Source organism: Hypomesus nipponensis, chromosome 8 (genome assembly GCF_054491055.1).
Source record: "Hypomesus nipponensis isolate SF chromosome 8, ASM5449105v1, whole genome shotgun sequence".
NCBI classification, from domain to species: domain Eukaryota; kingdom Metazoa; phylum Chordata; class Actinopteri; order Osmeriformes; family Osmeridae; genus Hypomesus; species Hypomesus nipponensis.
Window position 1 is genome coordinate 6,865,230 of NC_140368.1, and position 16,644 is coordinate 6,881,873.

General features: G+C 46.6%; 1 protein-coding gene across 2 annotated transcripts; it reads right to left on the minus strand.

Annotated features, from left to right (window-relative positions):
• Positions 1-156: 156 nt before the first annotated feature.
• On the minus strand, positions 157-16,627 carry smchd1 (structural maintenance of chromosomes flexible hinge domain containing 1). Of its 2 annotated transcripts, XM_084702929.1 has the most exons (47): positions 16,216-16,627; positions 15,919-15,994; positions 15,567-15,725; positions 15,374-15,456; positions 15,095-15,228; positions 14,851-14,965; positions 14,629-14,748; positions 14,386-14,552; positions 14,160-14,253; positions 13,824-14,037; positions 13,584-13,698; positions 13,294-13,477; positions 12,993-13,190; positions 12,742-12,855; positions 12,547-12,653; positions 12,324-12,406; positions 11,984-12,097; positions 11,811-11,888; positions 11,554-11,673; positions 11,285-11,429; positions 10,993-11,092; positions 10,782-10,854; positions 10,146-10,285; positions 8,638-8,772; positions 8,254-8,484; positions 7,978-8,126; positions 7,690-7,775; positions 7,338-7,456; positions 6,987-7,148; positions 6,582-6,710; positions 6,384-6,463; positions 6,086-6,243; positions 5,651-5,769; positions 5,220-5,281; positions 4,951-5,038; positions 4,620-4,751; positions 4,179-4,328; positions 3,755-3,887; positions 3,529-3,648; positions 3,351-3,436; positions 3,042-3,164; positions 2,671-2,852; positions 2,464-2,573; positions 1,560-1,630; positions 1,205-1,379; positions 840-998; positions 157-754 (listed from the first exon to the last, which is right to left on the minus strand). In XM_084702929.1, exons 1-47 carry the CDS (start codon positions 16,384-16,386, stop codon positions 636-638), a joined length of 5,982 nt encoding a protein of 1,993 aa, XP_084559055.1. In that variant the 5' UTR covers positions 16,387-16,627; the 3' UTR covers positions 157-635. The 2 variants fall into 2 exon arrangements, with proteins under 2 accessions (XP_084559055.1, XP_084559056.1); XM_084702930.1 differs by lacking the exons at positions 157-754; positions 840-998; positions 1,205-1,379; positions 1,560-1,630; positions 2,464-2,573 and having other exon boundaries at positions 2,786-2,908.
• Positions 16,628-16,644: the final 17 nt, after the last annotated feature.

Genomic DNA, 16,644 nt, shown 5'->3' on the forward strand with positions numbered 1-16,644 from the left:
AAGTAGCCAAATGCATTTGATGACTTATATAAAACATCTGGGGTAAACAAAAAATCACTCCTCATGCTGGCAGTATCTTTAACTGCTAATCAACAGGTAGACACGCACGCAGATGACCGGTGATAGTTCTCCGAAAAACGAAAAAGGATTGCATGTCTACTGGACAAAGATGTCGCTATGCTTTATTGAGATTTTCTTTCAACCTACTATCAACTTAAAATGTTTAGCATATGAACATCACTGCGTTATCTCATGTTATGTACAGGTGTTAACAAAGAAGATTTTTTTATCGTTTATAAAAAACAGTTTGGTTGTATTGATACGTATGTAGGTTATAAAATATATAGAACATACTATTCATGTAAATTTGAAAAAAGAGCAATATCGTTATTTCTTACTTTTATACAAACAGATTTGACATTTTTTCCGCTGCTCTACTATGTGACACACACAGGTAAAGGACGCAGTTTTAAATAACAAAAAAGAAATAAAATGCATAATGTTTCAATGTTGACTTGTGCACACTTAATGTGTTTTTATCTATACAAACTATTTACATGAATTTTAATAAAAATAATTGTGTAATAAAAGTGTATATCTCACAATGTTGCCCCAAAAAAACAAAAAACACACTACTAATGTAAATCCCTTTTTGTTGACCTTGTTCTTTTGATAATGATATCAGACAGTTCATCAACCTCCTCTATCCTCCTTTTCACAGCAGAAGTTGGCGGTGGTCGCACTGGGGTGCTGGCTGTGAAGAGAAAGAAAAACACATCAAAAAGTTTCCATGATGGGGTTTATATGTATATGTAATGATTTACACTTTGTGAACGCACCGAGCGTCTTTTCAATGTCTCTGAGCTGCTTCTCCTGTTCTGCCATTTCCTCCTCCTTCTTCACCATCTCAGGAGATTTCAGGTACTGCAAGTGGTTCTCAAACTCCATCTTCACCTGCATGCTCTTCTGCATGGTCATCTTGCTCTGTTGGAGCAAATCTATTGACAACAAAAACAATCCCATGAACAGAGAATCAATGTAAAGCAACATTGAAACAGTCACGTCAAATCACAATCCAGGTAGATTCCAGGATGTGATGTCACATTAATAAAGGGTTTCTTCATCATCATCTCTATATTAGAGATATGCTACATGTGATGTCACACCTCTGCAATCTACCAACAAATTCACCAGCCTGGCTCACCTATCTGCCCCATGAGGGTGTGGTACTGCTGGGGCAGGGGTGCACCAAACACCTGGGAGCGCATCCGTTCGAGGGGGGGGGCTTTGTTCTGCAAACCCCCAAACTTGCCGTTTGCACGGATCCTCTCTCCCTTTCTGGTCAGGAGAGTGGGGCAAGGGACCTGGCTCTGGACCACCTACACGGAACACACACACACACACTTAGAAGACTGTTTTCCCGCAGAACGTTTTGATTAATTTAATCCTCTGCTCACCAACAACAGTGGCACGCGGCTGTTTTAAACTAGAAACACAACTTAAGTCTGTGGTGCTGCAGAATGTTTGATAGAGGCCATGCAACTCCCAGCCTGACTCACCCCTTTCCTGTAGTGGTTAGCAGAGTCAAGGTCGTCCACCAAAATGGTATCTCCCAGGAGGCTGCCAAACACTGTGAGAGTGGGGTGGGGGGATGTCAGAGAAAGAGCGGGGGGGGGGGGGGGATGCTGGTACAAAGGGGTTTTGTGTACTTCCTCACTAAATCAATGCCAGACGTAAAAAGCCCTTGTTCACTTTCCAGCGTTTACTATTCGTGACTCATCTTTATATCAAACTCCAATCCTGATAAGGCAGCCCAGAGGAAAATGACATCACAGTTACTTCTACAGACAACAAATAAACTCATTCGAACTCTTGGGTGTTTTGTTTGGAAGCTCCAAGCTATATTCTTTGTCTTGTATTCGTAGTTAGTAGATAAACAACTGCTGATGACAGGATGTGGGTCTATTTACAGGAATCCCTTTGTGACATCAGCCCAAATCTCGAAATTGTAAATAAATAAAAAACTTCTTCCATTTGGCACTAAAATAAAATAACTGCAAAGTGGAAACGGAGCCCAGTGAAAACCTACCCCCTGAAGCATTATATCTAATCGGTCCCCCCCCCCCCCAGAGGCTGGGGTTCCTTCTGGAAATGTTTCCCCTCAAGCCCCCATTCTCTCACCACCACTGGGACCAGGAAAGAGCTGGACAGAGAGGGGGAGGGGCGGGGGACTACTCTAACAACAACAAACACACACAGACCTTACAACACTGACGTGGAGTCTCGTCCACAACCCCCTCCCTCCCCCCCTCTTCCAAGACACAGCGAAGCCTCTGGAACTGCTCAGGAACCAAGGCCTACCACACTATTATGTAGTGCACAGACCCCCCTGGTCTGAGTAGTCCCGGTTAATGAGCGGAGAGGGGGGGCTTGTGTGTGCGCTTCAAACCCTTAGAGACTCACCCATCTGGCAGCTTTCAGAATTCTCTGGGAAGATGAGAAGGTCTTTGGCAAACACAGGGTTTCCAGTGGGTTGAAAGCTGGTTTTACCGTTTCGCAGGTGGGGTAAGGGTCTGTAGTGAAAGAAATCACACACACCCATCAAACCCATTCAGCAGCATTTACCACACTACATTGCACAGGACTGCTGAGACACATATGCGTATTTACTTCTGGACGCTTCTCCAGAACACTGTGTCCAAAGGCAAGACCTGCTGCCTTCCCTGGGTGTCATCGTAGATCTTCCGTGCCGCAACTGTCGTCTTGGTGACCACGCAGTCCATGTCTCCTAGGAGATGCCAGGATATGACCGTGGCGGCATCGTCATCCACCACCTGCGCCAGGTGGGCGATCTGCAGGAATCACTGCCATGAACACTCACAGAAACCAGCAGACAAACCCCTCACTCCTAAATGAGAAAACAGTTTCGGCATCTTGGTTTGATAACTAATGCACGATGGTGTAGTCTAATAGGCAGTCCACGAGGCTCCTTATTCAGCGGAGCAGCAGGTAGTCAGCAGGGGTGGTTTTGGTGGGCCTACTTTTCCCAGGACGTCCTGGCTGCCCTTGTAGGGATCAGGCATGGAGCACACTCTCCTGGGCTGCCGTCTGACCCTCTCGGCCTCCGCCGAGCTCTCACGGATGGCTGCGTCAATCTCTGAAATCTACGTGCATGGAAGCAAATTCAGACCCATCATCCAATCTTCTTTTTATGCCTTGTTCACGCTTGCCAACGCTGTATTACAGTGTACTTCTAGTCTTCAATGATCTGCTGCACTTATTATATGCACTTCATCTAAGTTACTTTAGATAAAAGTTTAAATTAATAGCAATGTATGAAATGTACTCACAGATGATAACTTGGCAACGTTTAGACTTTGTCTCCGTAACTGGGATTTCAGAAGGGTCTCTTTGTTGGTGACGTCTTTGACCTGGTCTGAAAATCGAAGCGAGACAACCACATTCGAAACTCTCATGTGGATGGATGGATGATGTTTTCATTGGAACTCTCAGGAACAACAGCCTTACTGTTAAGCTCAGTGACAAGCTGTCTGTTGGTGTCAAACAAGCTCTTGTAGATGTCGATGGTCTGGGAGAGCTGGTCTTTCTTTTTGGTCAGCTCCAACATCTGCTTCTGGTTCTCGACGTCTGCAGGAAGAAGGCCAAAACGATCATCAGAGCTATCTTCAACTGTCAAAAGGGAAGTGTGAAGATGCAGCCCTGTAAGAACCCCCTGTGAGAACCCCCTCCTCACCGTTGTAGAAGCGGAAGGGTAGTTCGAAGGCAGCCAGCTGCTTCTTGGAGCTGAACCCCGAGATGGAGGGTTTGAATAACAGGGTGTACTCCTGTCCGTCATCACCAGGGCTGTTCATCATGATCGCCAGGTTCTACCGAGACGAGAAAATCCTTTCATGCACACTTTCAGATAGACAACACACATTTCACTCTATGCTAACAAAACAAGAAGCAAACCAGCAGCATGGTCAAAAAATTACAAATGATACGCCTATTATGGACTAATGCGGTAGAAGGAAGCCTCAGACAGTGCTAAGACTCACAGTGATGCGGGCCTGGCCCTCAGACAGTGTTAAGACTCACAGTGATGCGGGCCTTGCCCTCAGACAGTGTTAAGACTCACAGTGATGCGGGCCTGGCCCTCAGACAGTGTTAAGACTCACAGTGATGCGGGCCTGGCCCTCAGACAGGGGCACTTGCAGGCTCTTCTTGTTGCCGTCAAACACAGGCAGTGTGGCTGAGCTGCTGGAGCTCCTCATGGTGACCACCACCTTCCCCTGCAGCCCCGCGCCTGCCGGGTTGTTATACACGTCCTGCAGGGATGAGCGGCGCGCACACACACACACACACAAAACTAAATATTGTCTTACTGAATTGTTATTGTAAACACCCTGTATGGAGGTAATACCAAGAGTAGCAGTACTAATAGATGGTAAGAGACGATGCTATTGATATTGAATCTCTATGATGAATGTTTACAATTGAAAGTGCTGGATTTAAAGTCCATGGGTCTACATCCTGTCTAATGTACTGTCTGGCGTGGGCTAGCTAGATGGTAGTATTGAGTGATTCATGGCCACCCCTCTCAGAGGAAGCCATCTCACCATTATCCTCAGAGTCATGTCTTCCACCAGGGTCCGGCTGGCAATGATGTCATTGTTGGAGATGACTGGGGTTGGTGGCTGTGAGTCAGGGGCCAGCTTGACAGGTTCGTTAGCCACCACGTTTATGACATACTGAGTGAAAAAACAACAACAATGAATGATGTGTGGTTTTAGGACTGAAACCAAAAACATGACCATTCAAAGCCAGCTGTGTAAGATGCTGGAGAGACCCATTTGACAGCCACATCCATGCTTCTGTGTTTCATTACAAGTTTTGTTAAGGGGTGTGTGGAGGTCCCAGCCCAGCCAGGCTTGGTTTTGTTTGACCCACCTGCTGGCTCCACAGGCCTTTGGACGCGTCCACACACAGGGCAAACTGCACCGTGTAATCTCCCACATGGTCCGGGATGACTTTGTCTCTAATGGGTGGAAAGTAACAAACACATTTCCAACCAACAATGAAATCAAGAGAGAAATCAGTTTGGAAAGACATCCAGTTTTAATAGGAATGCAAAAACGTGATTGCTCCATTACATTTACATTTTTACATTTAGGCATTTAGCAGACGCTCTTATCCAGAGCGACTTACGTTCCATGTACCTGAAGTAAAAACAGTCATCCTTCTCATCCCCCATGGGTTTGCTGCACTTGAGCTGAGAGGCCTTCAGAGGGAGGAGAAAAAGCATCCCTTTAACACACATTACACCACATTGACCTTGCAGAGCCATCACTCATCATAGATACTGATCCTTCAAACAAGCTTTGTGTTTAGTATGGTCTCTGTGGTCTGCAGGTGATGCAGGGCTGAATGTGAGGTGGTGCATGTGAGGGGGGTCAGATGGCTGAGAGGTTAGGGAGTCGCGCTATTAATCAGAAGGTTGTTGGTTTGATTCCAGGTCGTGCCAAATGACGTTGTGTCCTTGGGCACTTCACCCTACTTGCCTCGGGGAGAATGTCCCCATACTTACTGTAAGTCACTTTGGAAAAGCGCGTCTGCTAAATGACTAAATGTAAATTAATGTGGGACTCACCGCTTTAGGCGGGAGTTTGGAGGCGGAAACCCCGCCCCTCCACATCAGCATGGACAGAGACGCAGGGTTCAGCTTCCTCATGGGGCTGTCGTCCTCCGCCATCACTGACACGGTGAACACTGGAGAGGAGCAGCCGGCGGTCAGTCAGCTGACACACACGGGTCACACAAACACAGGAGAGGTGGAGCCACACACACACACACACACACACACACACACACGGGCAGAAATCGACAGACAGCAGACAGCGACAAGCAGACCAACAGAGAGAGAAAGGCAGGAACAAAAGAAGACAGATAAAGAGCCTGAGAGAGACAGCAGAGGGAAGGGGACATGCATGTGGATCCACAGACAGACAGATGAAAACAGCTAGCAGCACAGACATGGACAGGCTCCAGCAGTGAGAGCGACCCAGACCCAGAGAGAGGTGCAGACCTGGGAGAGTGCCTCCAGCAGCAAACACAGCCTTGGTGTCGTACTCCACAGCCAGTCTGACAGGCTTGTTGGGGCTGGGGACGATGATGATGGTGATTGACGGGCCAGGGATGGGCTTCCTGTTGAAGGAACCCCGGAACTCCAGCTGGTACTCCCCCCTGGAAGAACACACAGGGGATGGAACACTTCTCTACAGCAGGGCAACGGCAAGTTAGTTTCCGGAAAGGTTGTCCTGTTGCCAACTGTAAACCATCTGTAGTATAGCCGAAGCTCTGGATCAAGATGAGGGTTCACTCACTTAGGGCCGCTCAGGTTGTCCACTATGAAAGTGGCTCTTCCCTCCAAGTCAACTGGCTGGGAGGCAGCAGACAATCTTAGCTGAAAAATAAATACAAAAATCAACCTTGGTCAACATGGTCATCGTTGTGGGTTCATATCTCCTAGCAACAGCCGCATTTCCAGTCTCTCTACATGGAGTCTGGTTGGTGGAGCTGACCTTCAAGGAGCTGTTGGGGGACTTCATCATCACAACCACCTTCTGTCCGGGGGAGGGGTTCCCCCACTCATCACACATTTGCAGGATGAAGGACTTTGCGATGCTCTGCTCATTAAACACCTGCAGGGGCTGAGCACAAGAAGCACAACAGAGGGCTAACAGATAAGACTGGTGTGCAGTACTGGAAACTCACTGTCACCAGTTTTTTTTTCCCCTTCTTTCGAATATGTACATTTAAACTGTATTTCAGTAGTACATCATTTGTTTGTCAAAATTGCAACTTTTATCTTCAGAATTGGCTCCAGATCGGAGTATAAACCAGTGGGTTAGAGGTTATGGGTTTAAACCTTGTTATGCCAAAGGCCTTGCACTCTCAGAGAAACATCATCGAGTCTCCATACTCACCTCCTTTGGCCCGTCCACCAGTCTGAACTGGGCAGGCTGGCCGGCGGCCAGGTTGACCCTCACGTGTGCCGTGAAGCCCCCCCAGGTGAAGCTGACCTCCCGGGGGCCGGGCACCCCCGGGGAGAAGCGCAAGCCCGTCACCACCATGGCGTGTCGGCTCTCCTGGACGCAGTGCAGCAGAACATGCAAGTGTTAAGAGGGGCAACTTGACAGGTTTATGTATAAACTCCAGGCCACATTGCCGGAAGCCTTGTGACACATCATAAACAGCTGAGGTCGAGTCTAGATTGCCTATTTTGCTGAGATTTCTGTAATCCTGAATCTACTGAGTGTTAGATTGAAGGTTGTCACCTGCCAGGTGAACACCAGCGACGCCTCATCCAGACCTTCTCCCTTTGCGCTGACCTCGTCCAGGCCGCTCGGGGGCAGAGACAGAGTTTTGTTCCCGTACTGGTCCGTCAGCTCCAAGTCTGGGAGAGGAATCATCTGCTTTCAAATCTGGCAGCTAACCAAATCATCACTTAGAATACTAGACATTATTGATCCGTGGGCTGAAATTGCACCGTTATACAACAGTTGTCGATAATAATAACAACAACAATACTAATAATAAGTAACATATTAGTTCTAGTGATATGACAGTTGAGGAGGGGACAGTAAACTGCTCTGTAATTGGCTGCTGAGCTTGTGTGTTCAGGCTCACAGATATTTCCAGGTAGAGCCTCGCCCATCCTCACAGAGCTGTCTCTCATAGTAACCTTCATGGTCCTGGGCTCATCAGGGTGGGGCCTACAACACAGACACACCCACTAACAGCTGATCCCAAGGCATGTGTATGCATGTTCAAGTGAGAAGAATTTTTGAGAGACTGTGTTCTCCCCAAAGCTTCCTTTTCAAACAATGTACAGTCATGATTTCAAGCAGCATATATACATTTACAGTGAATTGAGTCAGTCAGTCAAGCAGGCGTGCAATCAACCAATCAGCTTACACTATGATGAAGGAGGTGTCGACAGTAGAGTTGAGGTCCTGGTAGGAGACCTGGTAGTAGTGCTCGTCCTGTACCAGGGTGGGAACCTGGATGTTGGGCAGCTTCCCCTGAACCAACTCCTCAACATTCAAATCTGCCGTCCAGTTCACCTGTCACACAGGCAGAGAAACACAAGAGTAAACACCAAGCCCAAAGGGCACTACCCTAAACCACCCCAGTTTCCTTCAGACCCACTCTTCATCAGTATAAGTTAGTGAGGGAGACCAGGATCCTTACCTTGACCTTGAGGGCCAGTTCCTCTGACAGAGTGACCGTCCTGCCACCCTCGTCAGACAGCCTGTAGCACAGGTTGTCCAGGGTGTCCCCAACAACCCAGTCCACCTTCTCTTTGTCCTTCAGCACCGTGGTGTCCTCACCGTCCTCCTGGCGGTACACCTCCAGCCTGGACACGCGCTTGCTGGGGACCACCTTCAGCTCCCGCAGCAAGGCCACCACGCCCTTCTGACTCTGACAGGACAGACACGGATGGAGAGACACAGACACACACAGACTTTACCCCCCAAATGAACAACGTACGCTTAAGAAAGTTCTCCAAAAACACCAGAACTTTCTAGTGTCATAAAAGGCTGATTAACCAAGGAGAGGTCATTAGGGACTTACAGGCACGTCAAATTTCACTTTGACCATCTGCTCTTTTTTGATGTCCTTCAGGGTGATGGGCTTGGTCACTATCTGGCCGGCTCCAGTGTTACTGCAGTCTACGGCCACCAATGTGGAGCCGGGAACCCCTTGTAACTGGGCAAAAAACGGCACAGGCATCCATTCAGATGACAATGCAGCAACGTGTTCATCTAACTAGGCAGTAGAGAGGATCCACAGCTGAGAACAGAATGTTGAATTATGTCATTATAGAAGAAAGAAAGGTGACATAAGGTTGAGGTCTTGGAGTAACACTATGGCTGCCTGGTGGGAAACAGTCTTAAACGAGCATCTGGAGAAGCTGCCGTCCATCATAAATGACATCAAATCCTTCACAGAAACACTTTCAAACATCTGACCCAAAAAATTGTTTATGACAAATCAGGATCTTGTTTGGTAAGCATCTGTTAGGGATGGATTTGTTTTAAGCCTTAGTTTTATGAATCCTAGATTAAAGTTTAAACAATCGTCCCCAGATGTGTGATCTTGCCTCTGGTAAGAAATGCTCCAATTGTTTTTATTGACTCTGCGCCCTAATTCTTCCATGAGATGAGAAAATGAACTGATGTGGGGGGTGAATGGACAGAGGCCCTGAGGGGCCACAAAACCTTAAATTAGCTGACACAGGGCCAAGCCCTCAACTTCAACAGTTACTCAACCCTCCCGGTCTGAAACACTGCTGCCTTTGGCAGAGGGACACACAGCCTCTCCCTGGTATATGACTTCCCTCAGAAAAATATGTATGTTCCGAGTGTCCCATGTTTTTCCGTTTGCCAATGACTGTAACACAGAAGTACACAGACAGAAGTACACCCCTTAAGCTGCAAGTTCCAAGTATGACAACATGATAAATGGCTTAACAAGAACCCGATGCTTTCAGAAATGGTAACCAATGTTCCCTCAAAAAAAAAAATCCACACCGACCAAATCTGTCTGAGCGCAAACCTCAGTACTCTGAGCAAAGTTTGCAGAGAACTCCGCCAGCTTCTTCGTAGCTAAATATATCAGAAAGCTTCACCAGCCTACCTGGACCATTGCTTGTGTCTGTTTGTTTGATTTCATCACGCCATTCATGTTTAAATGTAAAACTTCCCCCTTTCTGGGGCACCTGTTAAGGTAACGTTCCTGATTTTCATTACAATCAAAGCTTGAGCAGAGTGCCAGGGCCGTTGTTCTGTTAACAGCTTGCATGTAGTCTAGAGTGACATGGAAATGTATGAAGTGGACCTCCGCATTTGGCCGATCAACTGAACATTTCAGTTTTATGAAATAATTTTTAAAAATACAGATTTTATTTTTGCACGCTCTGAAAAATGCAGGCGCGCAGCTTAGAGGGAACCTTTATTTTAATAGAGGAATTCTATAATAAAAGTTCATTTGTTCATTGGAAATTGAGAAATCAGTAGGTCAGAACGGATGCAAAGTGCAGGAAGCGCTTGATTAGCTGGGACATGTCTGGTCTACTTTACCTGGCAGCGAACGATCAGCTTTGGGTGGGCAGTGACGTTCCCTGATTTGTCATAGACTTCAATGTCAAAGACAACGGGTGTCCCGTTCTCAACTGTGATAGGCTGATCCTTTGGTGTAACCCTGAGGGAATGTGGGATACCTGGGGACATGTCAAAATCACACAGTTCAGCAGAAACATGACAAAAGTACCACTATTATGTAGCCGTTAATACTTCCTGTGTACAACGGGCAGAACAACATTTCAGAGATGCGGTCGATTAAACACTGTTTAGGTCACGTTGAGCGACCCAAGTCAGTTTTTCCCCTATCCCATGTTGTCTGTTAGCTGCCAGTTCAAGCCCCAGCTGTACAGCATCTGCTAGTCTGTCACTAACACTTCACTAAAGGCTTGTGTAAGCCCCCCCTCCCCCTGAGACAGGAAGACGGGATGTTTCTCCTCTCGTAGACCCCCCAGGCTGAGGTGACCGTCATATATCAGCTGGGAGCACCCAAGTGTTTATTATGTCTGAAGGGTACAATAACTCATAATGCCAACGGCCTGTTTAATGTTTACCAAATAAACAAGTGGAATGGGGGAGAGATGTGGGTGAGAGAACCTGAACATTCAGTGTAGAGAGATCAAAAGCAGGTCTTACCCGGGAGAAAACTGATTTTGAAAGTCTGCGAGTCCTGTTGGAGCCCAGGCAAGACCACTTTCATATCAAATGTCTGAGGAAAAAAAAAACACCACATCAAACAGGCATTATTTCAAGAGTATTCACTTTTTGAGGTTAATATGGCCACACACACACACACACACACACACACACACACACACACACACACACAGTGTGAGGCATCTCTGACCTTGCGTTGAAAGTTCTGCACTTTTCCACAGGCTGTGACACCTTTGATGGTGTATTTGGTCCCGATCATAGCTGTACCTTCATAACTCACTACTAGACCACTGAAAGACAGCAACTAGCAGCTGAAAAGGTGCTAAACACATCTGGCACCACAGGATATTCACGACCACCAGTAGAGCCGAGGACTATAATAATTTAATCATACACACTATAGTTAAAGCACAACAGCTATAATTAAGCACTTTAATAGGACAACGTTGATAATCCTTGACATTTGGCATTGAGCAACCCACCGACATTCCAAGACGGGTTTGCTGTCTGCAGGGGGCCGAGTTGGGTGTCCGTATCCATCCACCACCTCCACAGGAAGGTCAAAGGGCTCCCCTATGTGGACAGGACTGGTCACTGCGCCCAGCACAAACCTCTCTGCACTGCCCTCTGGGGTGGAGCAGATGACGTTCAGGGAGGTGAGGGGGGAGAGACTTGATTAGTCGTTGATACACTTAGGTGTATTTATAAGGAGTTCCTCACCACTAGTTTGTGATATCACAGTTAGTGTTACCTGTGATGGAGAAATGCAGTTTGTAGCTGGGCAGCTGCTTCCCACCAAAGACTGTGGCATTGCTCTCATTGAGAACAGTGTTGAGGTGTAAAGTGTACTTCCCTAGCTTGTTTAGGTTCTCTGTAAAGTTTGGACAAGACAGAGTCAAACATGGCTGCAAATAAGCCTCGGGAATAAATATTGAAAATACATTGGGATGACTTTTTTAACTGCATGTTCATTGCTCTGCTTGTAAGTGAGTTATCAAAACAAAGTACCCATAGTTTTGAACCAGAATGCCCACTTTCCAGAATGCTGGGCGATGTGAGAGTTGGTTTCTACATCTCCTTTAGGACCTGCAGGTGAAGAAGAAGAGGAATGAGACATTTCAAAAAGCTTCAGCTCTTCAGCAGCGTGCCATACTGGGCCCAGTCCAGCAGTGAAGACTCACCATGCCAGATCACCTTCAGCTCCATCAGAAGCTTCTTGGCGGTGCTCTGAGAGGACGAGGGCATCCGTGACATGGACTCCCCCTTCTTGTTCAGCACATCCACATGAATTGGCCCTTTAAGGACACAGTATGCAGTGAGCACTGTTTGACATGGATTACATTCAATGGGGGAAAAGGAACACTTAAACAAAAATGTACTCGGGCGGCCAACCTCTTCATAGAGGAGCTTTTCAACCTCTTGAGCCTAGCCTGGTTACAAGAGTGTGATATGAATATCGATGGTGGCTTTGTACAATGAAACTAGCTGTAAGAAGCAGGAGCGGAGCGCAGTCCAGTGTACCTAAAAAGGTCCCTGCAGGGCGCACATCGTTCTGGGCCCAGGGGTTATTCTCAGGCCACGTGACCTTCACCTTGTCTGGGAGTCTGGGGAGGGGTAACCAAGGAAACAGGGCATCAACAACAGGGCATAAACAACAAAGCTTTCATGATAACATTACATTTTAGAACCAAATAAGAGACAGTAAGTCCTTAGGTTAATGTGGATCAACACCAAGATAGCTCACCTGGCCAGTTCATCGTCAATGCTTTTCTTAATCGCTGCAGTTGTCACGTTCCTGTCCAGCTTGGAGATGGGTATAATCTTGATCTCATCGTATAGGCTGGAAGGTTCCTATGGAGACAGATACAAGTCATTCACAGTCACAAGGACTACGTAACTCTTAGAATCTTTAGTGTCAATGTGAATGTTCCTCTCTCACCATGACAACCTGCACCTGCCCCCCCGTGGCGTACACATCTCCGTCGTGATCTCCGAACAGCAGGAACTGAGCCACTGAGCCGCAGAAGATGGGCATTGTTCTCAGGGACTTGACCTGAAACAGGAGAGAAGCCAGGAGGGAACAGCAATGAGACCTCACCACACTTTGGGTCGCCACATGACCTAGTGTGCACCTAAGATTTGTTATTCGAGTGCAAGCTTGTCTACCCAAGACGCATGTTTTGTACTCACATATTGGCCTGCTTTGTATGTTTTGCCTTCCCACTCGATGGAGGAGAAGGTTGCCCAGGGATATTGCATCTTCTTGGTGGCCACGTCAGTGCGTGCAGTCATCCCCGTGAAGCCGGAGAACTTCACCTGCTTGTCCAGCTTCTCGTGGCAGGTCTTCAGCCACTGGGAGAACTCTCTCTGGATCTTTACTCTTTGCTCCTGGTACATGCATCAATATCAACACAAGATGGAAGAATGAAACACATTTCAAGTCAAAATTCTATGCGTCTGTTTTGGGAGGATGTTGGAGGAAGGCGTCTACCTGTCCGTTGACGACACGTGTGAAGAAGGTCTCCTTGTCTTTGAGCTGCAGCTCCAAGTCCATGAAGGTGAGCTTGTTGGTGCTGACCTGGAACCTGTCGTTGGTGAACAGAACCCCGGAGAACCGGCTGTAGCACTCCACTGGCACCGGCGCTGCCTTCTTGGGCTGGGCACACCAGTCAAACCTAGAAAACACACAGAGCCACACAGACAGACAACCCCATCAATTGGTTGATCAATGAAAACAAACGGGTGCAAAAACCTGAATACATTTCTCCTAACAGTTCGTACTCTGATACTGTAGTGTATGGTATGAGTCTTCCATTCCAGAAGCACTCAAATATGGGCCTTTTCCCCCGGGCCTGGTTCAGGATGACACAGTCCTCATCATCTTCCTCCATGGGTGCTGATGACAAGAAAGGGATACAGTGGAACAGACTTCAGCATGCTAGTGTTCACTGATAACCATGTCATAGACAGTAATATCTCACATCAGCACTGAGCAGTGAGTCTTCTTGACCTTGACCTCACCTGGTAGGGCGTAGGGATCTTCGGGGTAGGTCTCTTTATCATAAAGGAAAGGATGGTATCTCAGAATGCCCTCCACGATGCCGTCGCTTTCGACGTAAGCCTTGAACTCAAACGTGTCTGCTGTGGAGTTGATGTAGAGGGTCTGCATGTCGTTATCGATCTCTCTGAGGTTCACCACCCGGGGAATCTTGGGGATCTTCTCCAGTAAGGAGATCTGATTGGACGGATACAAATATAGAATGATAAATGCGAGCATCTGTCAGAACAACAGAAAAAGCATATTATTGAAATAAATAAAAAAGAAACAGTAATAGTAATAACAGTTAACCATCTGACCTGAATGTCAATGTTGGAGACACAATCAGAGTTCCGATAGGTGGATTTCATGTCGTTTCCATTGATTCCATGAATGTAGTAGTGATATAGATGGCTGAAACAGGGATTTATTACACAGACATCAGGAGCTTTAACAGGGATGGGAGCCTGTCAGGTTGATAGGAGTGCTGTGTGAGGGAAGTGCTGTGTGAGGGAAGGAGGACTGGCAGAGGGAGAGTGAACTCACGCCAGCTCTCTGGTCCACAGGTGGAAGTCTTGCTTGAGAAGGGTGATATGCTCAGGCTGGACCCCAGTCACCACCACAGCTGTGAAGCTCTCCTTTCCCACCTCCTCTGCGATGAGGCCGTGGAGGAAGCGCTCCTCCTCGTCCTTCACATGGGAGGAATCCCCCACCTGAATGACCGACAGGTGACATTAGACCACAGCGATGAAGACGGATCTGTTGGTGGGATAAAGATGTCTCCCTTACCTTTCTGTTTCGGATGAAACCACTGTATATATCTTCCTTGTTTCTCTCCTTTCTTTCAAACTCCTCCTTGGAAAGGACCAACTCGTGAACATCTGGACATCCCACTGGTTTAGTGATCATCTGCCAGACACATCAGATATAGTTGCAACACAGACTTCACCATGGATCGCGTATCGGAAGCAACGGGGACAGGATTTTTACACGGGCATGTTCACCACCTACCCTGGTTGACTGTCCGATGTAGAACACAGCTTGTTTCCCTCCCACTCCAAAGTAGGATATATCACTGTTGAGACTGCGAGGGACAGCCTCAGGACGGATATACTGGGAATGATCACTATGGGGGGGGGGGGGGGGGGGATTTCGATCAATGCAAATTTGTAATCCAAACAATTGGTACACAACCTTGTGGTTCCATGATACATAGGGGCTGTGGTTTATGAAATATCTCTTGCAGTGAACCAACCTGGAGAGGCTGCTGAGTTCCCTGGTGAACTTAGACAGCCTGTACACTGCCCAGTTATTGAGCTGCTTGGAAGACATCCCACAGCCGTTGTCTAGAACAACCACTGCTGGTCTCCCTAGGGAATCATCAAACATCTGGAGGAAAATGAAGGCTGTTGTTATGGATATATAATAACCTATCACTTTTAATGATAGCAATACAACACTGAAAACACATCTATATTTGAGTAAGGCAAACCACAGAACGACCATTGAAAGTTGAGAAAAACTCATGACTAACCAAACGGATGTCTATAGACCTAACTCCGGTGATCCTAGAAGTTGCTGCCAGTGAATTGTCGATTAGCTCTGCAAAAGCATATGCTAAGGAAATAAACAAAGTCAAACATGAACGACAACCTAGTGTGTATGAGACACTACACCAGCTTTTCACAAACAGGATTATAAATACATATTTGCTTTGAGAAACTCACGTAGTGACTTTTGACCTTCACTGGCATAATACTCATACATTCCACTCTGGACAATAGTGTCATAATGAGGCAGGAAATTAATCCGTTCCTTTGTTGCAACATATAGAACCTGATCATTTCTTTGCAAAAGGTGGAGTGTGTTGCCATCTTGAAGTTCCTCTGAAAGGAAAAATAACAACACTGAGAAGAACAAGAAAATATCTGCCTGCGTGCCAACATTTATTTACACAATACATTGAGGCTTTATGTGGTGTAAATCGTATGACATGTTTGGGTAACTGAACCAGAAAGAACAAATCTACAAATTGTACAATTACAGTTGGCAGTTTGGGAACGATTCAGTGTCACTTACCATATCTCTCAACATCAATTCCTGTTCTATCAGTTGTCGTCAAGACAAATGTTTCGTTTGTGGGGATGGCGAATTCCTGTAAAAACATCACGATATGATGCTGTAGTTGCTACCTAGATATGTCACATGGTTAATTACTTTTCATTAATGTCATCTGTGCATTACGGGGTAAATGCATAGGTAGCGTTGTCTACGATATCCTGAATGCACGTGAGCAAGTCAAGCGTTATCTCTACCACCAAAAACGCAACCCTGGGGCCTGGTTAATTATTTGTCGTTTGGAAACGGTTTCTTTACCTTCGAGATATGCTGTAGAAAAGCATTAAAGTCCAAGCCATTTGTGTTTACAACTCTCTTCGTCGATGTCTTGCTCTCTATGCGACAGTCATACACAACTAATCTTTTAGATGGTATATCCGCCTTGAAGCTTTCATCAGTTGAGTTTTGCTCGACGCCCAACTCTGACATTCTCTGAACTTCTTTAGGCGCTAGCCAGATATTAGTTAAGCTATGTCGTGCTGGATGACCAGTGCTAGCCCTAAGTTAATGTTAGCAGACGAATGCCAGTACAGCTCGCTAGCATATTTTGAAATTAGCTCCTATCTCTGCGTCTGTTGACTAGACGTCTACACCAAACACTTCAAATTCCATGTGCGTCCAATTTGTGATAGCCTAATAATTTTTATGCAAAGCGCATCTTCTTCCTCTTCTTCGAATTTGATTGGC

Coding starts and splice junctions, on each gene's coding strand:
- smchd1 (XM_084702929.1), bottom strand. CDS start 16,386: ATGTCAGAGTTGGGCGTCGAGCAAAACTCAACTGATGAAAGCTTCAAG. Junction 11,889..11,983: donor GCTGAAGGTGATCTGGCATG/GTGAGTCTTCAC, acceptor CTTCACCTGCAG/GTCCTAAAGGAGATGTAGAA. Junction 5,282..5,650: donor CCAAACTCCCGCCTAAAGCG/GTGAGTCCCACA, acceptor CTCCCTCTGAAG/GCCTCTCAGCTCAAGTGCAG.